Source organism: Leptonotus elevatus, chromosome 8, assembly GCF_054856555.1.
Source record: "Leptonotus elevatus isolate MCC_2025b chromosome 8, RoL_Lele_1.0, whole genome shotgun sequence".
NCBI lineage: Eukaryota > Metazoa > Chordata > Actinopteri > Syngnathiformes > Syngnathidae > Leptonotus > Leptonotus elevatus.
In genome coordinates, this window is record NC_141246.1 from 17106237 (window position 1) to 17131784 (window position 25548).

At 40.1% G+C, this 25548-nt stretch overlaps 2 protein-coding genes across 7 annotated transcripts in view; one reads left to right on the forward strand and one right to left on the reverse strand.

Annotated features, from left to right (window-relative positions):
- Window positions 1-253: 253 nt before the first annotated feature.
- Window positions 254-4734, reverse strand: nthl1 (nth-like DNA glycosylase 1). The gene is made up of 6 exons (XM_086082580.1): window positions 4462-4734; window positions 3755-4017; window positions 3493-3663; window positions 3251-3410; window positions 1498-1603; window positions 254-1239 (listed from the first exon to the last, which is right to left on the reverse strand). Exons 1-6 carry the CDS (start codon window positions 4679-4681, stop codon window positions 939-941), a joined length of 1221 nt encoding a protein of 406 aa, XP_085938706.1. The 5' UTR covers window positions 4682-4734; the 3' UTR covers window positions 254-938.
- A 168-nt stretch (window positions 4735-4902) lies between these two features.
- Window positions 4903-25548, forward strand: part of tsc2 (TSC complex subunit 2) — a 29565-nt gene continuing 8919 nt past the window's right edge. The window contains exons 1-32 of one of the 6 annotated variants that reach the window (XM_086082569.1): window positions 4903-5143; window positions 7174-7347; window positions 7759-7845; window positions 7922-8032; window positions 8117-8264; window positions 8426-8543; window positions 8620-8668; window positions 8833-8958; window positions 9044-9117; window positions 9503-9629; window positions 10592-10735; window positions 10810-10947; window positions 11043-11146; window positions 11249-11330; window positions 11564-11719; window positions 11791-11910; window positions 12024-12146; window positions 12211-12317; window positions 12396-12564; window positions 12651-12773; window positions 12865-12969; window positions 13902-14091; window positions 14196-14289; window positions 14368-14470; window positions 14670-14764; window positions 17709-17849; window positions 21594-21755; window positions 21819-21977; window positions 22052-22167; window positions 22260-22502; window positions 24010-24240; window positions 25442-25531. In XM_086082569.1, coding sequence (XP_085938695.1) covers window positions 7213-7347; window positions 7759-7845; window positions 7922-8032; window positions 8117-8264; window positions 8426-8543; window positions 8620-8668; window positions 8833-8958; window positions 9044-9117; window positions 9503-9629; window positions 10592-10735; window positions 10810-10947; window positions 11043-11146; window positions 11249-11330; window positions 11564-11719; window positions 11791-11910; window positions 12024-12146; window positions 12211-12317; window positions 12396-12564; window positions 12651-12773; window positions 12865-12969; window positions 13902-14091; window positions 14196-14289; window positions 14368-14470; window positions 14670-14764; window positions 17709-17849; window positions 21594-21755; window positions 21819-21977; window positions 22052-22167; window positions 22260-22502; window positions 24010-24240; window positions 25442-25531 — 3970 coding nt within the window. In that variant the 5' untranslated portion in view covers window positions 4903-5143; window positions 7174-7212. The remainder of the gene's footprint in view (window positions 5144-7173; window positions 7348-7758; window positions 7846-7921; window positions 8033-8116; window positions 8265-8425; window positions 8544-8619; window positions 8669-8832; window positions 8959-9043; window positions 9118-9502; window positions 9630-10591; window positions 10736-10809; window positions 10948-11042; window positions 11147-11248; window positions 11331-11563; window positions 11720-11790; window positions 11911-12023; window positions 12147-12210; window positions 12318-12395; window positions 12565-12650; window positions 12774-12864; window positions 12970-13901; window positions 14092-14195; window positions 14290-14367; window positions 14471-14669; window positions 14765-17708; window positions 17850-21593; window positions 21756-21818; window positions 21978-22051; window positions 22168-22259; window positions 22503-24009; window positions 24241-25441; window positions 25532-25548) is intronic. The other 5 variants (XM_086082570.1, XM_086082572.1, XM_086082571.1 and 2 more) reach the window with 5 other exon arrangements.

Consider the following 25548-nt stretch of genomic DNA (forward strand, 5'->3'; position numbering starts at 1 on the left):
AGGCAAAAATAATGTTTACCTACACATAAAAAAATAAACCCACACTCACCAAAAATCCACATACACTCAAAAACTCTTTCACCCACACCATAAAATTCTCTCGAACTGTTGTGTAGTGACTCAAGTGATATACCGCTCGGTACCAATAGAGGGTGCTAGTGTTCTGTTACTCCCGAGCGGAGGGAGAGTGCTCAATATATTATACGATCCAAAAAACACAAATTTTTCTTCCTGTGTGAAAGTTTTTATTTTTGTCAAAGTGAGAGCATTATTGTTTTAAGCGACAAATATGACGTGTGTGTGTGTGTGTGTGCAATTAAAAAACTGTGTGTGCAAGAGAGCTCAAAAACCAAAAGGTCAACATCTCAAATGTTGAATGCTGATTGGTTTTTCCATGCAGGTCCCTCCCTGTTGTCAGTGGACAAGAGGTGAGAGGTTATTTGTTGTGTGAGAGACATTTTATGTTGTTTATAGTGTGTGTAGGATATCAATGTTAGCTCACACGTAATCCCTAAAAGTTTACAAAATGTACAGTTCGTTCTGCTCCAAATATTCATTAATCATTGGGAATTATAACAACAGACTAGTAAGCAAATCTATCCAACAAATCAAATGAATGTGTTCATGCATTATGATAAAACACACACAACTAGACTAGACTAGAACAATGGAGGTGCAAGCAAAGCCATCATACTGGTGTCAGATGACAATTTGTCATGGGTAAGTAGCGTGACCTCCATTTTTTTTATGAAGCAATTGAGCTCCATGTGTGATATTCCCCAGACTGAAATGGACAGAAAAAAAGAGATTTTTTAATATGAAGTAGCAAATTAATGTTTTTGTCTGCTTCCCAAGGCAGCAACAACACAGTATTTGTTTTGTTCCTAAACTTACAAAGCATAAAACCAAAACCATAATCCAAGAGATTGAAGTTTGAATTAGTGTTTAACCTTGCGTTTCAGTTTCCTTCTTTGTGTGGTGAGATTAACACTCTGTGGCTCTTCATTTATTGTCTCCGCATAAAGAACAGTTTCTTGTCCAGATTCGGTTTTTACTTGGAGCGAAGAAGCTGAACACGGAGAGAGCGCAGACTGAACTTTCAGCAGCTTTGCAGGAGAGCGTTGGTGCGAGGACGGGCAGCTATGCTGGTTCAAACACAGGGAGCAGAGTGGGTTGGTTGGAAGGCAAACCTGCTGTCCAAAACCCACAAGCAGCCAGTTTATCTCGCTCCATAGATCCCTGTAAGCATTAGCAAGCATTAGCACAAGACGATGGCTTTAAACTTGCCATTGCTATTTTTGTTCAGTTACATTCCTGGTAGCTAGAAAACCGTTAATAAATGATCATTATGATTTAAATGCCTTAGCGTAAGAAAACTGTTACCGTTATAATGTTTTTTTGTAGACTGCAGCCTTCATAGCTATAATAAAGGGACTTAAATGGCTATTTATAGACTTGCTAAACAGATTTTAAGGGTCATCAGAGCATGTACTGTACCTGGGTAACCACTCCTGTAGGGCCTTGCGTGTCGCCTCAGGGTTCTTGGTGGGCTTCATGAGCCAGCCCAGCCTGTTGGAGATCCGATGCACGTGTGTGTCTACGCCTGTGAGATGAAGTTCAACAATTTTGGATACTATAACTGCAAACGATCATTACTGAACAATTACCAATATTGGCAATGTTTGCTGTGTAACATCACAATATGTTTTAACGCTGTGGCAGCATTCAAAAGATACTAAATGAGCAAGCAAGTTTTGAAAGTGAAATCCTACCATCATTTTTTTTCTAGAGTCCAGTAGTCTAGATAATTGGCGAGTGTAAAAAGGACAAACATGTGGACTGGAGTCTCCCAATTACAGTGAATATAGACTTACAAAAACGCATTTCTTTGTTGTTGGCATTTGAGTATAAGTCAAACGCTTTGTTTTTCCAGTTAAGATGGTTTTGGCGCCCTCTATGGCTTGGTCTAAAACGTGCAACATTGCTGAGGAAGGAAACAATCTTCGAGGGGTCAAGCAACTTTTAATCTCAAAAGAGCCATTTTAGACCAAATAAATAACAATAATAATAATAATAATAATCTGTCTGGAGCCGCAAAACATTTGAAGATTGTGATGAACGGATCTGTGTGTTAGTGTTAAGTCTAATGAGGGCCCAAGAGCTGTACCATAACACAAAAATATGCAGCATCCAATACTTTCAGATTCATTTTCTTCCACCTTACATATTCCGTTTTTTTTTTTTTTTTTGGTGGTAATTTTTCACACTTTGTTTTTCTTACATTTTTAGACATTTCTGCCTTTCTGTCAAATTACTGAAATTTTTGGCAAGCCTCTCCTTGCTTTTTTTTGGGGATATTTTAGACATTTTTTTCCTGCCTTAAAAAAAACAAATCTGAAATTTTTGGCAATAAATTTTGTGCACATTTCGTGGTAATTTTCGGGATTCCTTCTTTTGTTTTTGGACATTTTTATAGTCTAACCTTTCACCCCTCCCCCCACCCTTTTCTTAAATCAATTTTCAGACTTTTTGGGCAATTTTGTGGACATTTTATGGTCATTTTCAGGATTTCTTCTATTGTTGTTTGACATTTTATAGCTCCTAGCTAAACGTTTGGTTTTCTACTTTAAATTATTATTATTTTTTTAAAATGATTTCTGTCTCTTTTTTTTGTAATTTTGTGTACATTTTACGGTAATTTTCTGGATTTCTTCTTTTGTTTTCGGGCATTTTATAGTTGCATTTTAAACGTTTTCTTTTCTGCCTTAAAAAAAATCTGACTTTTTGGGCAATTCCAAAGCTACTTTATGGCAATCTTCTGCCTTTTCTTTTTGGACATTTTATGGCTACATTTTGAACATTTCCTTTTCTGCCTTTTTTATATAATTCTCTGGCATTTTTTTGAATATGTAATTATTCATTTTTTAAATCTAAATCATGAATTTAATTAAATAATATTTTATCTAAAAAAAGCTGCACGTTGAATACCCCAGATCTACAGTGGGGATGCATGCTTTGACAAATTTTCCACATTTTAGTGTACTACTACTACACTACTTTCTTGCAAAGGTTTCAAGAATAGGTTAGTGTGTTAAAGTATGTTGTGTACTAAAGTATGTATGACTTGCTTCCAATTCCAGTGTTGGTGTCCCGCAAATTTGTGCCACTGTCTATTCTCAAAGTTGTTGCACTTGATTTTAAATTTGTTTAAAATTAAAAGTGATTCCACTTGCTTAGATTGTGCCCTCACCTATACCAGAGACCTGATCCCAGGCGATATCCATAGCCAGGTGAGCCATCTTGGGTCCCACCCCTGGCAGCCGGACAAGCCCCTCCACGCTGTCTGGAATGTCCCCTCCATAATCCTTCACAAGCATGGCTGCTGTCATCTTCAGAAATTTGACTTTGTTCTACGGAATAGTGAAACGGAAATGTCAAGGAGGTGGATGCATGATTTGTACACAGATTTAAATGTGGATTTTGTGGCTTTACCCTCCAGAAGCCAACTGGGTAGATGAGTTTTCCCAGAGTTTCATCATCAGTGGACATGAGTTTTTCCGCAGTACAGCCATGTTCTCTAAGCCTCTGCATGGCAGCGGCTGTCACCTGGTCTTTGGTCTGACTGGACAGCATCAGGGACGCCAACACCTGGAAGCGTCTCTCCTGCATAAGAAGCACACATATTCATTCAAACTTTGTCAAAGCAAAGTCGTCGTTTTAAATTATTATATAAATATAGTGTATATAGACCAACATTAGCTGGAGCCTCCACGTCATAGCACTTCCCTGCTCCCATGCTATCTACGGGGGCATCACGACTGCTCCTCATCTCACGAATGTGTGCCAACTGTTTCTTCCAATCAGGAGGCTCCCAGTGCTCCGTTTTCACTGCTGACCCACCTTCATCGTACTCCACCTTTATTTGTCTCCGCCTGCGACCATGCGAAGATAACCACAGAGCGTCTGATTCGAGTTTTTTTGGAGCGGTGGCCAACTGGAGGCGGTCGTGGCTACCATCTGAACAGAGAGAATGACAAATTTCAACTTGTAGAGGAACGAGTGCAGCGTACAAAGTAGAATGCATGATTTAGCCACATGGCCCAAAGAACGAGTGTTTTTTATTCTGTTGGTTTAATTTAATTAATACACTTCCCTGACAAAATATATTTTGTAATATTTGGGTGGACCAATTTTTTTAAACTTTATTTTCCATATGTATTTGTATATTTTCCTGGCCTCAGCTAGTCTTATGTGTATTTTATTATTATTTCCACTTCATTGAGGTGGAAGAATGTATTCATTTATTTTGAATATATTATTTTTTTACATTACTTTCAATACTTTTAGTGCTGTGAGAAATGAAACACACACACACACACACACACACACACTGTGTTAAATGAACTAGTCTCCAAGACAACATTCCAAGAAGAATAAAGGACTACGTAATTTAAACATTACCTTGTGTTGTCAAGGAGGCTGATTCCTGGGAGATTCTCGCCTCCTCCTTTTCTACTTTGACAGCCACCGAGGAAATGGCATCCGCGTCTCTTCGTCTGGATCGGAGAAGGGCAGCAGCAGCGGTGCACCTGGCAAACTTCTCAGCTCTGCGAGTGACAACTGACATGTTTTGTGAGAAATAAGGAGAAGTCATTCTGAAACACAAAACTGCATTGCACATGCTCACGCCACGGCGGACAGGAAGTGAAGAAAGCGGGGACGAAAGCCGGGACACACCGGAACAAAAATAAGTGCACTGTTTCGAGCGGGGAGGGAAAAGTGGGAACACCTGGAGTCAAAATAAGATCAATTTATTAATATTCAATGAAAAGTGACTCTTAAATTGTATTGTGTGGTAATTTGGTCAACTGAAAACAAAATGTTTGTGAAGGGTGATGTTTAGGTAGCACTGGACTACATTTCCCAAGGGACAGCGAACGCGTTTTTGCCGGAAGTCACCGTGTCAGACGGTCGGTGTGTCATCCGATCGGGGAGTGGAGGACTGTGCTGTGCTTGCTACAGAACAACACTCCCGTGGGGTGTATTTAATCACAATTCAATGTACAGACTTGGCTAGGACTCCTTCCGCTGCAGAAGCGAAGCTGTGACTGAATGACACAAAAAAGGACTCAACTCGAATAAGGTGAGAGAAGTAGGCGATTGGGAGGAGGGGGGCGGTGTTTACCACTCAAGGAATGCTAGCCTCCTGCAGTTAGTGGTAAAGCTAACGGGTCAGCAACGCCATGATCATGATGCAATTATCTTAATTCAGCCGAGTTTAATGTTTAGTCCTAATGATGTCCATGTCCCCCGGCCGGAGACAAGTTACAACGATGTTGCCGTTAAATGGAAGCAGAGAAGGGGTTGTTTGTTTGCTTCACTCCCTTCCCTTTTGCTCCTACGTCAAGTGCACAGCACATGGCAAACATTCTTTAAATGTATCCCTAATCTTGAAAACATATTCTACTGCATGATAAGCCTATTTGGTTTTAACATATGGTTTATGCTTTGCCCATTTGCAACCTACATTGGATTTGAATTGACCAGAATATGTGAGTTTTGATGCAATATATTAGCTATATTGTATTTTTAAATTTGACTTAAGTATGGTTCACACAGACATCTGTGATGCACCTTCACTTATGGATATGTTTGATTTTCTTGTGATAACTATTTTTAGTCCTGCAATTAAAATTGAATGGCCATGTGCAATTTTAATAATTGTCCTCTTCTCCTGAGGTTTCCTTTTTAAACACTTAAAAGGCTACCTCAACACCAAAAACAGTCAGAGATACTGAAGCAAGACAAAAATTGCAATCTCTCAACGCAGAGGTATTTCTGAGTGGTCCTCTGCCTACGATCCGGCCACGTGATGAGCATTTCAGCCGGATAATGTCACTCTCGAAATGGCTGACAAGTGTCTCTGTTTCTTATTCATCTAACTTTATTGACAAATTTTCTACTGTTTATGAATGTTGCCAGCACATCTTGTTAAGAACAAGATCCCGGGTACAAGCAGCCAAAATGAGTTTCCACTCATTTGAGATAGGGTGAGAAGCTCGGTCATCCAGGAGGGGCTCAAAGTAGAGCCGCTGCTCCTCCACGTTGAGAGAAGCCAGTTGAGATGGCTCGGGCACCTGGTTCGGATGGCTCCTGGACGCCTTCCTGAGAAGGTGTTCCAGGCATGTTCCACCAGTGGGAGTCCCCGGGTACGACCCAGGACACGCTGGAGTGACTATGTCTCTCGGTTGGCCTGGTAACGCCTTGGGATCCTGCCGGAGGAGCTAGATGAAGTGGCTGGGGAGAGGGAAGTCTGGGCTTCCCTGCTAAAGCTGCTGCCCTTGCCACCCGACCCCAGATAAGCGGTAGATAATGGATGGATGAATGGATCAACGTTGCCATCTTTTCCAACACAAAGAGATTTATATCAATAAGCAAGGGGTCAGATTACTGGCAGCCAATCTCCACAATGTGTGTCACTAGGTGCCCCGTTTCCCAAAATAAAGGCCATGATGACCCACAACAACAGATAAGAAGAGAGTCTGGCGCAACTGGAAAACAATCTCCCACACGCCTCCCTTTAGAACAGATTGATTTGTCCGCATCTGCCCAAACTCCAATCACCCACCAACCAGCACCCCCTGCACTAATGTACATCGTCCCCGAACGACGCCTGGCAAACACCACCACCTGCTAATTGAATACAAACCCAGCAGGGCTCTAAGATCCGCAGACTTAGGTCAATTAGTGGAACCCTGAGTTCAAAGTAAACATGTTGAGCATGCTTTTAACTGATATACTGGCTGCACACAAATGGAATAAGCTGCCAACAGAAGTGAAGTCAGCCCGGAGTGTAACTGCTTTTAAATCCAGGTTAAAAACGTTGCTTTTTTTTTTTATTTTACCTTTGATTACGGTCCTTTAAACATTTTTAAATCATGTTTTTTTTCTTTTAATTATTTTCGAAAACTTATTTGCTGTAAATATTTTTAAAGTTTGCTGTTTAATGTCATTTTTACATTGTCAATGTAGTACTGTATTTTCTTTTTTAGTACATTTTGTAAGATACTTTTGTTTTCTCTGCTTTGCTTCTGTCTTTCCTTGTGTATGAAATGTGCTATAGGAATAAACCTGCCGTGCCTTGCCTTAATGCGTTTCACTCTCTATTCACAGCCTTCCATTGTAGCCTGCACACCCCGCTTTGCTTAAAAAATGAATAAACAACCAAGCAAAGAAAGCTTAAAAGACAAGATGAAGGGGATATTTGGTCTTGGACCCCCGCGACCCCTCAGCAAACAGAGTGACCACAAATCATCTGAGTTTATCATTACAACTGATATCATCAAGGTAAGTTAGAGACTATTTCTGTATGCCAAAACTCATGATGCCCTTAAGGCACAGGTGTTAAAGTGCGGTCCTTGATGGCCACAGTTCTGCCTGCTTTAGATGTTATCAGGCTTATGCAGAAACCTGGTAATGTCCTTGATCATTTGATTCAGGTGTGTTGGAGAAGGGAAACCTCCGTCTAAAACATGTAGGATAGTGGCCCTTGAGGACCTAGGTTTGAGACCTATGCCCTCGGGGTTACATCACATGACTTGATGTTTAAAAATTGACACCACTGTGATGAAATAGTCAATTAGTCACTAATATATAATTTATGCTTTTTGCAGGTGAAGGGAATGTTCTAATCATCAAAATGGACAGCTCATATACACATTTATTTTTTGACCTTTCTCTCCCCACTTTTGTTTTCAGGAGCTCCACCCTGAATGTGGCCTAAGTACCCGCATCCGCACAATGAATCACATTTGTGATCTCGCCAAGACAAAAAGATTTGAAGAGGTGAGCGCTTTCATAATGTTGCCTGATATAAACTTGTCAAAAGCGACCGTGCATTTATACTGCGTGCGTTTGGCAGCATGCGGTAGCGGCAGTGTGGAAATCTGTGGAGGACATGCTGACACCGGAACAACCTCCCGAGGCCAGACATGCTGTCCTGCTGCTGCTCAAGGCCATTATACAGGGACAGGTTTGATACATACAACATAGATACATGCTTTGAAAATGACGACAGATGTATTTCCAAAGACGTATTCATGTTTCTTTTTGGAAGGGCGAGCAACTCGGGGCCCTGAGAGCTTACTTTTTCAAGGTGATCAGAGACTACCAACCATGCAATGAAGATCTTTCGGACAGACTGGAAGTGTTCAAGGCCTTAACTGAGAATGGGAAGGACATCACATACCTCGAGGAGGACATAGGTGAATTAGCTGAATATGTACAGTAAACGCTTCACTTGGGTCATTTTTGGGGTCTTCATTATATGTAGTCGTCAACATCAAAGCTCTTTGTGTTCAGCAAGCGTCACATTTTTTTATGTATCTATCATTGACATAGTCTCATCTCTCTTTTGTCCGTTTAGCTCGCTTTGTCCTGTTGTGGATGGACATTGGCCTCACCTCCGACTTTCTTCACGTTCTTGTCAATCTAGTGAAATTCAACAGTTGTTACTTGGACCAAAATGTCTCCATCATGGTCCAGTAAGTCACACAGCCAATGCTACAGACCTGCCTTGTTGTCTAACGAGCTATGATTAAGATTTGGGCTTCTCTGCAGGAAAATCTGTCTTCTCTGCAACAGAACGACCTCTTCAACAGATATTGAGGTTGGTTACTTTTACTTAAGTTGTCCAATTAACTGGAAAGGCGGGGCACAAGCAATTCTTACAGTAGTAGTGACATTTTGAAAAAAACCAACAACTTTTGGCCTTGTTGAACTGCAGTATTTCAGAAACCAGATTACGTGTGTGTTTTTTTTTTAATGTTTCAGGTGGCTCTCCAAGTCCTTGATGCAGTGGTGTGTTACAACTGTCTCCCTTCAGACTCTCTTTGTGTCTTCATCGTCACACTGTGCCATACAGTCAATGTCAAAGAATTCTGTGAATCCTGCTGGAAAGTAAGTAGAAAGGCATTTGAACGCTCTTAATTTAAGGGCTAACAATGAACTGCCTCCTCTTCTTGTTTTTTGTTGTCTCGCGCAGTTGATGAGGAAAGTGCTGGGCACTCACCTTGGCCACAGTGCAATTTACAGAATGTGCCGCATCATGGAAGAGAGGTATTGTTACCATTCTGTCCCCTTTCCCATTAGGACATCATTTGGAACTGTGCAATGTTTGCACTGTGCGATAGCCTAACAGTAATTTTTTTTGCAAATGATGTAAACATGTTTGCCACTTAATTAATAAACAACCTTTTTAAATTGTTCTTATGTTCATTGTGAAGCATACCCCTTCTTATATTATTTGTTTGTTTATTTTTTTTTCCTTTTGTCGTTTTGTAAAAGTGTTGGAAAACTAGGAAAATAAGAACTGCTTTGCTCATACCATTGTGCTTTTGCTGTGACATGACAAATAAACATGTTCAATCTTGACTGCTTTTTGTAGCTTGGTATGGGTCTCTCATTTGATTTGATGTCCCTAACTTCCTGTGCTGTCCATCAGGGTGTACATGGAAGATGCACCGTTGTTGAGAGGAGCTGTATTCTTTGTCGGAATGGCACTGTGGGGAGCGCACAGGCTGCCTGCACTCAAAAACACCCCCACACTGGTTCTGCCTTCTTTTTACAAGGTAAAACATATGCAACCCCAGCAGATTTCGTCATAGTTTGCGATGTCGACATCTATTAAGGGCATAATGCTCTAATCGGTTTCACACAGACATTACAAGTTGTTTTTCTGTGCAAGTCCTTATCCAATGCCATAAGTCTGATATTTGAACTTTCTGCTCTTATGGGAAATGACATTTTATATAGAGCTTTATCAAATTCGAGTTCAGTGTCTTGCTCAAGGACACTTGGACATGGTCACCAGGGTTGAGGATTGAACCCACAACCTCTTTTTGTCTATCCATCCATCTATCCGTCGATCCACCTCCCTAAAGGAATTGTTAACTTCACATCAGGGTTTGTTCAAGGTCCCAAATGTTCACCAGGCGTTCGCCTGTACTTTTTGCAAGGACATGTTCAAAGTTTCCTTGCAACAAGAAAGATTCTTAAGGCTCCAGGTGAGCATTGAGCAAACGGTAAGCGCACGTTTGCGAACCTTCAACAAACCCTGACGAACTCTGATGGGAGCGCACATTTACTTCCTTTGCCAACACTTGCAAATGTTCAGCTCGACGTTGCGTTAAGGAACAGTCTGAAAACAGCTTCCCTTATGCAACTAAGCAATTGTTTCAAATTGACTTAGTCTGTCTGTCTGTCTGACCGGCAGTATGACACAAAAGTGGTTAGCATGTCTGCCTGACAGTCCTTAACCCGTAAGGCAGAAAAGACCAGACAAATACTAAAATGTCTTAATTATTTGTCTTCTTTAGCATATTTGATGCTGGAGTAATCCAAAAGTATTTAAAAATAATCAATTTGCGTGATTTGAGTATTATGGTACTTGGATTACATTACTAACTACATTTTTTTAACAGGTAGTTGGTAACTGCAGATACATTTGTGAAGTAACCCTCCCCACCCTACAAGAACGTGCAAAATAATTAGGGTGACTGCTGTGATTTTTTTTCTTTTCTCTTCCACTAAGGCCATGTCGTGTGCCAATGAAGTGGTGTCCTATGAAATTGTCCTCTCTATCACCCGACTGATTAAGAAATATGGCAAGGAGCTGCAAGTTGTTACTTGGGACATTCTACTGGGCATCATAGAGCGGCTGTTGCAGCAGATTCAGGTACACGTGCGCACACCAGACATCTTCAGTGCAAAATGTCCTTTTTACCCAAACGTTCTCAATTATCGTCATAGGCAATAGGCAGTCCTGAATTAAAGGCCATCGTCTATGAGCTGTTGACAACAGTAGAAGAGTTGTATGAGCAGAATGGTTACCATGGTTCCACGGAGAAGTTCTTCACTCTGGTGGAGAAGTGTGCCGACAAAAGACCTGTTAGTCTTGTGCCATCTCACTTTCTAATGTCAATTTATTTTAATTTTTTTAATATACAGCATCTCTGTCCCTCTTGCTCTGTTTGTGTTGAAAGGATGCGTCGGTGCTGACCCTCATCTCGTACAGGGCCCAGTCCATTCAGCCCGCCAAGGATGGCTGGATTCAGAGCCTTCACCGACTGATGGAGAAATTCTTCAGGTGGGATCCACACACTGATATTACCGTTTGGTACAATAGTTTAGTCTCACGCACACCCTGAATGTGTTTCATAATGGTTCCGGTCCACTGTCTCCCTAAAAGAAATGAGAGCCGCAGCGTGATCAGGATCAAAGTGCTTCACATCCTGTCTTTTGTTTTAAGCACCAACCGCCAACTATATGAGGTATGCACAGTGTCCTATTTTGTTAAAAAAACATTTGTTGGACCCTCTGCACCATTCCAAATATCTTGCGCTATTAATTTTTGTTTCACACATTTTCCATTTGATGTTATGCTGTCACAAATGTTAGAGAATTAATTGTAAAAAAGTGGAAATTGATCATTGTGATTAAATGTTATCTTTAAATGTAATTAATGAGCCTAATTGTAATAGAAATTCATCATTTTCTTTTTCAGGATGAGTTGATAGAAATGGTAGTGATCCCCCAGCTTAGTGGAATCGCTGAAGACCGAGACCTGACCGTAAGAAAACAAGCTACCCAGCTTTTGGTAGATCTAGCTGAGGGCTGTAACACCCACCACTTCACTAGCCTGTTGGACATTATTGAGCGGGTACGAGCACATTAAAAACCACAGCGTAACCTATGGCCCATATTAAGTATGTTTTAATTGCTGCTTTCTAGGTTGCAAGCCGTTCTCTGGTGTGTTCAGGGCCTACGGACATTTCAGAGAGGGAGCACACAGCAGAGTCACCAATGGAGGATGTCAAGACTGCAATATTGGGACTGCTTGAGATTCTTCAGGTGGATTGATAATAATTACTTGTAGAAATATGTTGCTAAATGAAAATTATGGAAACTACTAGTTAAAATGAAATGATTTTTATAAAAACAAATAGTTTGTTTTCTCTCTCTAGAGTAAACTTTACAGTTTGCCAGCCAGCCACGCCACTCGAGTTTATGAAATGCTTATCAGCCATCTGCAGCTCCACTACAAGAACAAGTACTGTTCTGTGATTGCTTCTAGTATCAGACTACAGGTACGTTTGAATAGATTCAATTCTGCACAGTTGTCTTTATTTTAAAACACCCGTTTGTCTTTAGGTGTTAGACTTCTTCTTGATGATGCGAGCAGATTCTCTTCACCGCGTTGGTGTTCCCAACAAAGATGGGGCCATGAGATTTAGCCCTTATTGCTACTGTGATATAGGGTCAGTGCTTGCACGTGCGGACACACACACACACTTGATCACTGATTGATTTCATGTTCTTGTCTTTCAACGATTCAGGGAGCCAGAAAAAAGAGCAAGTGAGAAGAAGCCACAAGGTCAAACGTCCCCACCTGCCACTGGCGCTCCTCCTCCCGCAGCCCCTCCTCCTTCTGTCACTACACCAATTCGTTTTGCCTACCTGCCCTACTCACCTGCTTTCAGTGTTCTCCTGCAGTGCCTCAAGATGGTACACATGATTTTAGTTTTAAAAATTAACCACAGACCCCCGATATTGTGAACACTCAGGAATACATTTTTGTTTTAATTGTGCAGGAGACCGATTGGAAGGTGGTGAAATTGGTCTTGGAGAAGCTGCCATGGACGCTGCAGTACAAAGTTCTGCTGCTTACGTCACCTTGCAGTTTAGACCAGCTTTGTTCTACTCTCTGCTGCATGGTAATACATTCCTAGTCTAACCATGTGCAGGTATGCACACCATCAAAGCCACTTCACTGTGACAACTCAGGATTGCTTCGTCTGCATGTAGGTGAAGACGCCAGAGGGATTCTCAAGAACGGATGTTCAGCTGGCTGTGGTTCCCGTCCTAACGGCGATCACCTCTTATCACACCTACCTGGAGCAATCAAGACAAGTATATACCACAGTCTGTAGAAGCACCTTTTGACCACTGAGAAGAGGTTATGCTAAACCTTTAAGCTTTTTTATTTTATTAAAAAAACAACAACTCGTAATCATCCACAATTTCAGCGATACTAGGGGGTCAGCAACCTTTCCTGTCAAAACAGCCATTTTAGGCCCGATAAATAACCAAAAATGTGTCTGGAGCCGCACAACATTTGAAGATTGTGGAAACAGTGTTAGTCTAATACTGTACTGAGTGCAAATGACACAAAAATATGCAGCATTCAATACTTTGACATTCATTTTCTTTTACCTTTCATCTTTATTATTCTTATTTTTTTATGTGTAATTTTTTTGTAACATGTTTAACCTTTTATGCATTTCTCTGACATTTTTGGCAATTTTATGGACATATGGCATTTTTTGCGCCTCTACCTCCCTTTTTGAAAATTTTATGGCCATTTTTTTAAAATACATTTTTCTGCCATTTCTGGCAATTTTGTGGACATTTTATGGTAATTTTCGGGATTTCTTCTTTTGTTTTTGGACATTTTGTAGTTACCTTTTGAACATTTTCTTTGACTTTTTTCCCCCCAAAATATTTTCAGCCTTTCTTTTTTGGGGGGGAGGGGGGTGGGCTTCATTTTTGGACAATTTATAGTACATTTCTGATTTTCCTCTTACATTTTGGACATTTTATGATCATTTTTTGGATATTTTCAAGGTAATAGAACCTATTCATCAAAAGTTTATTAAAAAAAAAAAATACAAATATGTAAAAATAATAATAATAATAATTTCTTCTTTTTTTTTTTAAGGGAGCCACAGGAGAGCGACTAAAGAGCCACACATTTCCACATAGTTAAACCCTTCCAGGCTTTAAAAAAAATGACTCTCTTACATGAACTCGGCTGCAGTGACATTTCCTTTTCTCTTCTACAGAGAGAGTTGGTCCTGTGTCTTGAGACAGGCCTCATTTACCGCTGTGCCAAGCAGTGTGTGGTGGCTCTTACAATGTGTACGGTGGAGATGCCTGACATCATGATCAAGCTGCTGCCTGCTCTTATCGTCAAGCTCACACACATCTCTGCAACAGTTGCCATGGCATCTCCAATGCTTGAGTTCCTTTCAAGTGAGTACCGGAGTCACTTTTTAACCAATGTTATAAACTCAAGGTCATTTTTATGAGGCAGCCCACATAAATGCTTTGGCTAATGTTTTATTTCTGTCCAACAGCTCTGGTGCGCCTACCTCACCTTTATGCCAACTTTGTAGCTGAGCAATATGTTAGCGTGTTTGCCATCTCACTACCCTACACTAACCCGTCCAAGTAAGTGCTCACAAAAATACAAACACACAAATACAAAATCATTCTGACATGCTATTTTTTTTTGACCATTTCCACCAGGTTCAACCAGTATATCGTATCTCTTGCCCACCACGTGATCGCGATGTGGTTTATTCGCTGCAGACTTCCCTTCCGTAAAGATTTTGTTCAGTACATCACAAAGGTGCGCGTGCTCATGTCTCTGCAATAACTTCAACCCTAGTTATAGTACCAGTACCTACATTGTGTATTGCTATGAATCTTAACTCAAACATCATCCTGTCTTTTTACTTTCATTTCTTTCAGCCATGACTTAAATTCTTTAGTTTTTAGTTTTCTTTTGACACACATTTCTTTGGATTGCTTTATGTTTTCTCTCCCAGGGTTTGCGATCCAATGTGCTGCTGCCATTCGACGATGGGCACGAGCAGAGTTCTTTTCGTGCCCGAAGCACAAGCCTCAATGAAAGACCCAAAAGGTAAAGAATTTATTCGGACACATTTGTTAGTGTGGATGTAATTCGGGAACAAGAAGCACCATACACGGTTGTGCAAAAAGTTTGGGGTTGCCAAGGTAACAGAGTCTTGGCATTTACAATGAGTGCCCCCAGGTTGCCATGGTGCAATTTGTTTTACATTTTGAAATTCGTGCACAGTGGATGGACAAGATAGCGTTGAAATCCATTTATTTTAGTGTGGAAAAAAAGAGACGTACATTATGTGGAGAAATTGTCATTTTATTAAATAAAGGCTTTAGTGTAGATTTGTATGATATTATATTATCCAGGTGTTTTTGTTGCCTTGTCCATCACCTGTCTTTGGTAAAAGTGCATCACGTTGAAAGATCAAAAGTTTCCAGTTCCCACCTCGACTTTCACATCATGTCATGTCATGATTTGCATGCACACAATGAGAAATCCAATGTATTTCTCATATATAGAGAGATAAGGAAGTTTTCTCTGCAAGGAGTGTATTACATTCTTAGTTTTTCATAGTTTCCCTTTTTCTTTTAGTTTAAGAAACATTCAACAGCTCATTTGAAAGACAACTCATGGAAAAAAAGGTATACAAACCTTTTCGGCGCGACAAAGCAGAAAAGAGAGATGAAGCTCGCTATGTGACAACGCAATTTTACACCATATATTTTGCTTTTGTGCAATTCAAGAGAAACACATTTGAAAAATCCTTACCTCCACAAATCAATTAGACATAAACCTCAGCAGACGTCAGCACATCATCAAATCATTCATCCTGTTGTCTTTGGTCTGCTTTTGGCTTATTGTGATATGTGAGGTCTACATGTCATAAATATTCCATTTACGATTGAGGGCAAATCATGAATGTACTTGAACTACACATACAGTAGATGCTCTCTAAAGTCTGCCAGAATCCGTCTCGGGATGCTGGTCGACCTCGACCTCTCACTGTACATGTTGTGTAGATCATACAAGTGGCGAGTTGCATCACAAATATGCCTTATGCATCTGTTTTTAACATTAGGAATTTTCACAAGTGGATACAAATTGTTTTAAATGAAATTGTCGGTCCCATTGCACAACAATCATCCGGCGGCTCCTTCTGTCTGTGTTGTTCAGAATGTCAGATTCTGTTTTCTCGTGCTTAAGCTTCCTTCTTGTTCGTCTTTCTCCTGACCAGGGGCCTCATTTATAAAGCTTGCGTACGATGAAAATGAGGCCAAAACTTGGCGTACGAACATTTCTGCGCCAAAGTTGGTATTTATAGAAAACGAACTTGAACGTAATTAAACATTTTAAACGCTCGTCTTCTCTCATTGATCACCTATCATGCAATAAATCATATGAATGACAACTAATGTGGACACATACTGCACACATTACATCATCGCGTCGCGCAACAATTTACGCGCCTACAGTAATTTCACCCGCCCGTCGGCACAAATGTCATTGCAGTATAAAAGGCTGCATAAAACCATTATATTGACACACGACCATACGGATAAAAATGAGCTAGAATACAGTCAGGTACAAGCATCTTTGCTATGGAGCGCGACGCTTTGTCCTGCAAATAAATAAATAAAGGAAAGAAATGCGTCAATAAAGTCTGTCTTAAGCAGTCCACACAGCCGTGGTGATGTTCAATGAAGATCCATAAGCAACACATTGGGAATAATAATAGATGCTAATAATAAGAACAATAATGAGGCGGCCTATTGATCGCCTAATTTTTTGCCTCTGCAGTGACAACTCAATTTCCCAATAGTGCATTAAGTAAAGACCAATAAGATTGGTGAAATGATTTCTTCATGCTCACTTTTGTATCATACCAAATTATTATTATTATTTTTATTGTATTTTTCTTTCTTTTTTTTTTGCCGCTGTGCGCCCTGCGGCCAATAATCACTGCTTTCCGTGACTCGACCTCTGCATTGAGGGTTTCATAATGTACATCTCTGTATTTATTTATTTATTTTGTAGAAATTATTATTCACACAAAAGTTCAATGTAGCCTACATCATGGTGAAGTTAGCCTTCTTTCTTGCCTTTTCCTGTCCGTCATCCATTGTTTTGATTTGATGATCGCCGTCACGTGCTGCTTCTGAATACGCAAATCCATTAATGAGTAGATTTGCATTTCCTAATATGGGGGGAAATAGGCAGACTTGGGGCGGGGAACGGCGTTGAATCAGTTGGGACGTGTGGCATTTATAAAGGGAAATTGCCTGCAGGTGTGCGTATGTGCGTCTACGCATGCTTTTATATCTCCATTTTTTTTCTGCGTACGTTAAGTTTGGGTTTCGTTCGTAAGTACTTTTGTACGCAGGTGCTCACGTTGTATAAATGAGGCCCCAGATCTTTGTCTTCATTGTGTAAAAAAAAAAGTTTATTTTGTTTATCTACGAGAGTATTTTAGTTTTGCTTATTTTTGTTTCCAAATAAGCATTTTGCCCTCTGCTGTAGTTTGTTTTTTCCTTTTTAATTGATCTTTATCAGTTGAGTTCTCCACTTTTCTGTAATCTGATTCATAATGTTCAAATGCTGTTAATTTTCACCCTGTTTTGTTTTTTCTTTCAAATTTTCATTTGGCACCTACCCTGCCTCCTGCGATTGGGTGCTGTGTTGCGGTTGTGGTTTTGGGGGGTGGTCGTGTCATCCTGGATTCCTTCCACGCCCCCCACCCCCCTCTCTCCCTCCCCCACCTTCTTCTGTGACCTTTGTCCTTTGACATTGTGGCCCCTCTGTGTGTGGTGTGTGCTGCTGGCTCACATGCTCGTGTTGCTATGGCGTTGGGGGGATGATTCCTACGACCTCCTGATAAACCATCACACACCACACGCCCCATCATCTCTAAACCACCTTGACGTTGACTCACCCCCTTACTACCCACCGCCACTGTAACCTCCATCCATGCCCATTGCCGTCGACCCTTCGTCGTGGTATTCAGTCTCCGGACGGCAAAAGTGGCCAAGGCGGCAGCGGTGGTAGCCAATAACAGCAGCTCTCCAGTTAAAGAGCTGCGGGACCTGTCAGCCATGGACGCTTTCCGATCCCGCAGCATCAGTGTCTCCGATCATGCGGTCCGCAGGTTAGAGAGTCCTCTGGGTAACCAAACTAAAAAAAACAACTACCACCAATCGTTTGATTGTCTCCTCCATGGGATGGTTGATGGGGTGTTTGGTCATTGTCATGCCGATGGGTGGACACTTATTGCCATTGACGCCTTCAGTGGGAACTGCATGCTAGAATTTGTGTCAAACTTTTGCTGTTGTAGATTTTGTTTTGCATGCTGCAGTCAGTGTTTACAGAACACACTGGAAAGCATCTTAATCTATGTGGATGTCTTTCTGGTTGATTTTGTGACAACACTCGTGGTTTTTATTTTATTTCAAATGTTTGTTTTGCTTGTTGTGATCCTGACTGGGTTTGATTGGCTTATTAACAAATAAATGGCTGGAGGGGGCTGAGAAAAGCATGCGTATCCAAAGTAATGTGATCTTAAATGGGAAGTCAACCCTAAAATTGTCTTTACAATAACATATTGTATGCGGCCCCACTAGTCTAAACACACTGTTGTGATTAATATTGGGTTTCTAGAGTACGAGTTAAGCAGTCGTTTTTATCCATCTCAGGGGGTGGCCATTTTGCCACTTGCTGTCGACTTCAAATGATATCATAGTTGCTCAGGTAACGACCAATCATGGCACACCTGTTTTCTGAAGGTGAGCCGTGATTGGTCATCACCTGAGCAACATGTCATTTTCAGTCAAGAGCAAGTGGCAAAATGGGCGCCACCCCGGAGATAAATAAAAACTGGTGTATTTTGTTGCTCAACTCGTATTCTACTAACACAATATTAACCAGAATGTTGTATTCTGTTGTAAACTAGTGGGTGCGCATACCTGTACAACATATTATTGTAAAGAAAATGTTTGGGTTTTTCCTCTTTAAATTCTCTGCACTGGCAAGTGCACCCTGCACTGCTCCTTTTTTCCTGATGGGTCACTTGATCAGTGATGTAGACAACAGCAACAAAACAGTCTTCTTTGTTTGCTCGACATGTTGGTTGTCATTTTGCATCACTCACCTCACAAAGACGCACTATGCTGCTATGACCATGGCAATCTCCTTGAGTGGGATTTTTGGACTAGCTGGGCTGAATGTGACACGGTTTGCTGATAAACTATGAAAAATTCAAATCTCAACGCGTCGTCGCACTTGCACATTTTCGGCCTTTCTATTCTTCATGCCTTCTAGGCTGAGCTTTTGATTGTCGACCAGCTTCTGTGTGATGCATACATCCTACATTGCAGTTGTCAGATATCCACAGCTGTCACTCTTTGACATGCCATTCTATTTCTGATCAACAGGTGGCAGTAATATTTTTCTAAGTCAGGGGTCTGCAACCTGTGGCTATATATATATATATATATATATATATATATATATATATATATACATATATATAAAATTTAATTTTGTAGATAAAATATTATTTGAATGAATTAAAGGGATACTATTTTCAGCAGTAAAAAGTTTATATTTTGTCCAGAATTAATTTTTCATGTACAATTAATACCTTTAAAAACACATTTTCCCACTTGCTGTCGATTGAAGATTGAAGATGACATCACCTGTGACCAATCATGGCTCACATGTTTTCTGGGTTTGGTCAGTAAACTGAGCCATGATTGGTCATTACCTCAGCACGGGTTATGTCATCTTCAGTCAACAAGTGGCAAAATTGGTTTTTAATTAAATGTATTAATTGTTGAAATAATGAAGTCACATTAATTATAAACAGAATATCATCATCTTCCTGTTGAAAATGAGTCAAGTATCCCTTTAATGATTTAGTTAAAAAGTTGTCAGAAAAAGAGACGAAAGGTAGATGAAAAAGTTTTGAAAAATACCTAAAATCAAGTTACCATACAATGTCCAGAAAGAGGAAGATTAGAAAATTACTATGTAATGTACACAAAATTGCCCCAAAAAAATCTAATTATTATTATTATTTTTAAATTTTTTAAAAAGAAAATGTTCAAAAAGTACAGGTAATCAATCGTAAAATGTCCCAAAACAAAGGAAGGCAGAAAATTACCACAAAATGTCTTTGGAATTGCAAAAAAAAAGGTCAGAAAATGCATTTTTAAAAACGGCAAAAAAGAAAAGTTCAAAAAGTAACTATAAAATGCCCCAAAACTAAATAAGAAATCCGAAAATGATCATATAATGTCCACAAAATTGCCTAAAAAATTATAGCGAAAAAGAAAGAAAAAAATGTCCAAAAAAGGAAGAGAGGCAGAGAATTACCATATATTCATACTGTTTCGTTCATCACAATATTCAAATGTTTTGCAGCTCCAGACAGATTTTTTAAATTATTTATTTGGCCTAAAAGGGCTCTTTTGACAGTAAAGGTTGCTAACCCCTGTTCTAAGTAAACTGCTGTAATTTCATAGTAATAAATAAAGCAGAATTGAATTCATAGACACAACTGCAATGTTTTTTTTTACTTACTTTCTCTTATGAATGAATGGCTGCAAATGTATTTTTTAACACCTCTGCAATAAATTGATACATAATGCACTCATTTCACAGTCATTTAAAACTTTGAGTAGCTGTTGAAAAGGGAAATATAACTCTTATAAGCAGAGGCAAAGGTAAGTGTGTAATGTTTAAAGCAGTGATTCTTAACCTTGTTGGAGGTACTGAACCCCACCAGTTTCGATGCACATTCACCGAGCCCTTCTTTATTGAAAAATGAAATGTGATATTTTTCAAATTCTAGACAATAGGTATAACTTTTACTGTTAAACAAAATGAGCAGGGAGAGTAAGTTTTATCGTATCTGGTTCTCTTCACCTTAAATTCAGCAACCGTTGTGTTCTTGTATTCCCCATCTCCATGCAGTTAAAGAAAGTGTTCCTTTAGTTTTGCCAGAAAGCTAGTTGTGCTGGACTAGAATTACTCAACTTGACATTGCAAATCATGCAGTTAGGACACTGACTCCCATCACTCAACTCTATAGAGCACTTTAAAACAACAACCGCTGTTTTTTTAAGATGGAACCCATGGGCAGCAGATAGGACAAAAACAGCAGAGGCCCCAGAATCGAACCCTGTGGAACACCATACGTTGCTTTGCATGTGAATTCATGCACATATTTGTCCGACCATTTTCGTTTTTCTGTGGACAGTTAGTATAAAGGGATTACAATAATAAAGAAGTCACAGTCACACTACTGAGGGCACCAAATTCCCTTCAGCACAGATAGGCCAAGATCATCTACAGCCTTTGATTACCAAGCGGGCTGTATCATCCTGAATATTTCAGTCGGATGTGAGTTCTGAGTTGACCTCCGCTGAACCCCTGGTGTTCTATTCAACCCGGGTTAAAAACCACTGCTTTAAACCCCTTAGTTTTGATTTCAGACACTTATGCATGACGTTTACCTTTTAATCCCACAAATTGAATCACTTAAAATCTATAAAATTGTTCAAAACAATCTGACTTTGAAATATGTTTGACTATTTTTGACTTGAGTCAAACTCGTGTGTAAACGTGATTCAATATGAACTTATCCAATTTGCTTAACTAAAAGGGAATATCCTATGAGAAACTGCCTCTTTCTAACAAGGGCTTATTTGTTTTGTGCTTTTGTTGGTGATTGTACATGCATGCTTGTGCTGTGTACCCATAATGCACATAATACTTGCATGTCTCTGTTTCCATAGGCAACATGTTGAGTTAAATCCTGATGCCAAGTTTCTTCTTCTGATTGCATTTCTGCTTTGCTCTCGTTTCTCTGTCTCATTGCTGCGTCCTGTAGGATGCAACCCTCCACCACCACGTGCAGTCTGGGCTCCGCTGATGAAAATGCAGTAACTCAGGCAGATGAGGGGCTGAAAACGGTCCACTTGGAGCTCACTGAGACATGTCTGGACATGATGGCACGATATGTCTTTTCCAACTTCTCAGCACTGCCCAAAAGGTAAGTGAGGACTGTATTTAGTTTCGTGCCTATTGTATTCCATGAGACTTACTTTCTTCTTAGATCTCCGATCGCAGAGTTCCTCTTAGCAGGGGGTCGCAGTATGACTTGGCTGGTGGGCAATAAGCTGGTGACCATCACCACCAGCGGAGGGGTTCGCACTCAAGCTCTGCTGGGCCTGGACATGGCTGATCGACTGGGAGGAGGAGGGGAAATGACCAGGTGCCACACTTATATTATAATATTATCAAGCATCATCAATTTTTGTGTTGTTTTACTGTTTCTTTGGGACCCAGCAGATCTGATCCATCACTACACACTCGAATAACTAAAGAGGCGCCAGCCAAACTGGAGTCCCAGTCAAGTCAGCAACAAAGCAGAGCCACACGCATACGGGTCCGCTCCATGTCGGGTAATATTTAACCTTCATTCACTTTTCATTAGTGCTATAAAATGTTGTTGGATGCATGCATATTCATAGCGTTATCCTTGTTTTTGTACCAGGTGGTCACGCTCTTCGTGCTGGCCCTGCCCAAAGTCTCAGCCCCCTCGTGTCCCCCTCTGAGGGGGAGTTAGCTGCTCAGCTGTCACCCTCTTCTGCTCCCACACTGGATGGCCTCAGTCCTTCCTCCTCCACCTCTGCTGCCGCGTCGGCACCCCCACCTCTGAAGGACAATCATGGCCTGGCTGAGTTTGTCCCCATGCTCACGCAGGGCTGGGCCGAGATCTTCATTCGAAGACCATCCGGTATGTAAGATAGTCAAACTAAGGCTTTATGTAGCTTTGGGCATTGTTTATGTGAAACCCTGAGAGCAGGGGTCTGCAACATGCAGCTCTGGAGCCACATGTGGCTCTTTAATCCCTCTCCTGTGGCTTGCTGTGGATCTCTAAAAAATTAGTAGAAATTATTATTTATTTATTTGTTTGTATTCCAATGAATTAATGATTTAGATAAAAATGAACCTAAAAATGTCCAAAAAGTGATCACAAAATGTCCAAAAAGTGATCGCAAAATGTCCAAAAAGATGCGGAAACTTACCATAAAATGTCCATAGTAAATAGTAAAATGACAGAGAATTGAGAAAAGAAAAAAAAAGCAGAAAAGAAAATGTTCAAGAAGTAACCCAAAATGTCCAAAAACAAAAGAAAGGCAGAAAATTACCATAACATATTTTTGAAATTGCCCAAAAAGTCAGATGTATATAATAATAATAATAATTTTAAAAAGACAGAAAATAAAATGTTAAAAAAATAATTATAAAATGTCCAAAACCCCAAAAAAGAAATCCCCAAAATTACCATAAATGTCCACAAAATTGCCAAAAATGTTAGAAATGTACTGGCAAAAATGACAAAAAATAGCCATAAAATGTTTTAATAAAAATTGTAGAATTTTGTTGTTGTTTTTTTTTACATAATTGTATTTTTAGATAAAATATTCATCAAATGAATTAATGATTTAGATTTAAAAAATGAATTATTCAAAAACAATTGTCCAAATTTTTAAGTTGTCAGGAAAAAAATATATTTTTTAATTACTTAATTATGTCCAAAAAGAGATCATAAAATGTCCCAAAAAGGAAGAGGAAAAAGCAGAAATTTACTAAAAAATGACAGAGAATTGAATTAAAAAAAAAAAGGCAGAAAAGAAAATGTTCAAAAAGTAACCTAGAATGTCCAAAACAAAACAATGGCAGAAAATTACCATAAAACTGTTTGAGAATTGCCCAAAAAAAGTCAGAAAATTTATTTAGTTAAAAAAAAAAGGCAGAAAAGAAAATGTTCAAAAAGTAACAGTAAAATGTCCAAAAATAACAAGAAATCCCGAAAATTAACATAAAATGTCCACAAAATTGCCAAAAATGTTAGAAAAGTACTAGCAAAAGAGGCAGAAAAAAATGTAAAAAAATAGCCATAAAATGTTCAAAAATAGGAAGTAGAGAGGCAGAAAATGACCATATGTCCATAAAATTGCCAAAACTGTCAGAAATTTTAGAGAAAGGCAGAAAAGTCTAAAATTTTACGAAAAACACACACACACTCACACACACACAGACAGAGAGCGAGAGAAAATCCCAAAACTGAAGACGAAAGGTAGAAGAAAATGAATGTCAAGGTTTTGGATGCTGCAAATTTTGGTGTCATTTGTTCTCATTAGCTCTTCGTCAGCAACATTGTCATAGCCATTGCAGCACCAACCTGTAGCTGACAGTCATTTATGCCTCCTCTTCTTTCTGTCTTCCTTACTAACCAGGTAACACAAGCTGGTTAATGTGTCTGGAGAACCCGCCCAGTCCCTTCTCCTCCGAGCTGGGCAACATGCCCCTGCAGGAGCTCTCGACTGTCCTGATGGCGATGGAAGGTGTGAAGGAGCCTCCTCCCCAGACAGCCAGTGCGCCGGCTAGCACAGCTACTCCTGCGCCAGCTAGCCAAACGCACAGCAATGCCGGAGGGAAGTCTCACCTGATCCAGCGCTCCAACACGGGTGAGTGTGACATGTAGGAACACAAGGATGAGCAAAAATTTCATCATTATTGCCATTGATGCATTCACGTTATGATTTTACCAGTCCATTCAATTTGTTTTATATTGTTTTGAAGGTGAACATTTACAATAGAGGACGTCTATCTTATTATTAGCTTTGTCAGGGGTTGAATCGATCGCAACTGGACTGCTCTGTTTGTCTGAATTAAAAAGATTCTGAATTGTCATAAAGTTCAGTAAATCAGTTCTTTCATGAATAATACTTCTAAATTCATGTGAACAGCAAATTTAAAGAAAACGGTAAGATATAAAAAAGTTCGGCCTTTAAATTGATATTTTCTTGTTAATTTATGGGGAAAAAAAGATATATTAAAATAATTGATTAATGGTTTTATGAATTGATATGCTTGAAAAGGAAAATGTATTCGATATTGATTATTTGAATTATTATTATTTTTTTTTTAACCAAGCCCTATTGTACAGTGTGCGGCGGCCCCAATCAAAACAGAGCAGTCCAGTTGCAGTCGATTCAATGAAAGAAAAATAAATCAAATATGAATGAGAATATCCACAAGCATACATTATTTGCTATTTCGGCTGGCAGTTTGCTCCCCAAATTCCAAAGTAAGACGTCTTCATTTGAGTCCACAGATTTTAATAATCTATGAACTATATGCCACGAAGGAGGCGGGACTTCCGACTTCCGGGTTTTCACCCATCAACTTTGTTCCTGTTTCCAGTTTGCGACGTGTGGGCCGCGTCCCAGTATTTGCGCTTCCGCCTTTGTGCCCCCTCGTTTGCGCGTTCCCGTCGACGGCTGCGAGGCTGCGAGTGTGTAGTGTCTGTCTCCGTGTCCGAAGCTTTCAAATAGCCGATACGCGGTTGCGGGGCGCAGAGGTTGGGTTGCGGGTGTTGGAACGCGGCCAGCAGTGGCCGGAAACGGCGCTGATGTGTAAAACCCGGAAGTCGCTACCCCATTAAAAATGTTCTCTCTCAATTTTACTTGAAGGCGGCCGTCAGATTTTTAGCAGCCTTTTTCTTAGCGATGCATTTTTTTTTTTGTGGTGTGTGTTTCAAATGGCAACTTCTTTTTTCCACTTCCCAGAAATGTGCCCTTCCTTTTGCGATCCTTTCCCTCATCCTGATGGCTTTATATGTCATTGTCTGGTTTGTCATTGACTTATGTGGCATCCTGCCTGCAGTGAGCGGCTCTCTCTGGTTTCTGGGTCAGGGCTGCGCCCCCCTAGGCCCTCCGCCCCCTAGCAGGTTGTACAGGAGCATTTCCTGGGCAGGTACCGTCCCCCTTATG

Coding starts and splice junctions, on each gene's coding strand:
- nthl1 (XM_086082580.1), bottom strand. CDS start 4,681: ATGTGCAATGCAGTTTTGTGTTTCAGAATGACTTCTCCTTATTTCTCA. Junction 1,604..3,250: donor GGATCAGGTCTCTGGTATAG/GTGAGGGCACAA, acceptor TTCATCTCACAG/GCGTAGACACACACGTGCAT. Junction 1,240..1,497: donor CTACAGGAGTGGTTACCCAG/GTACAGTACATG, acceptor TAATGCTTACAG/GGATCTATGGAGCGAGATAA.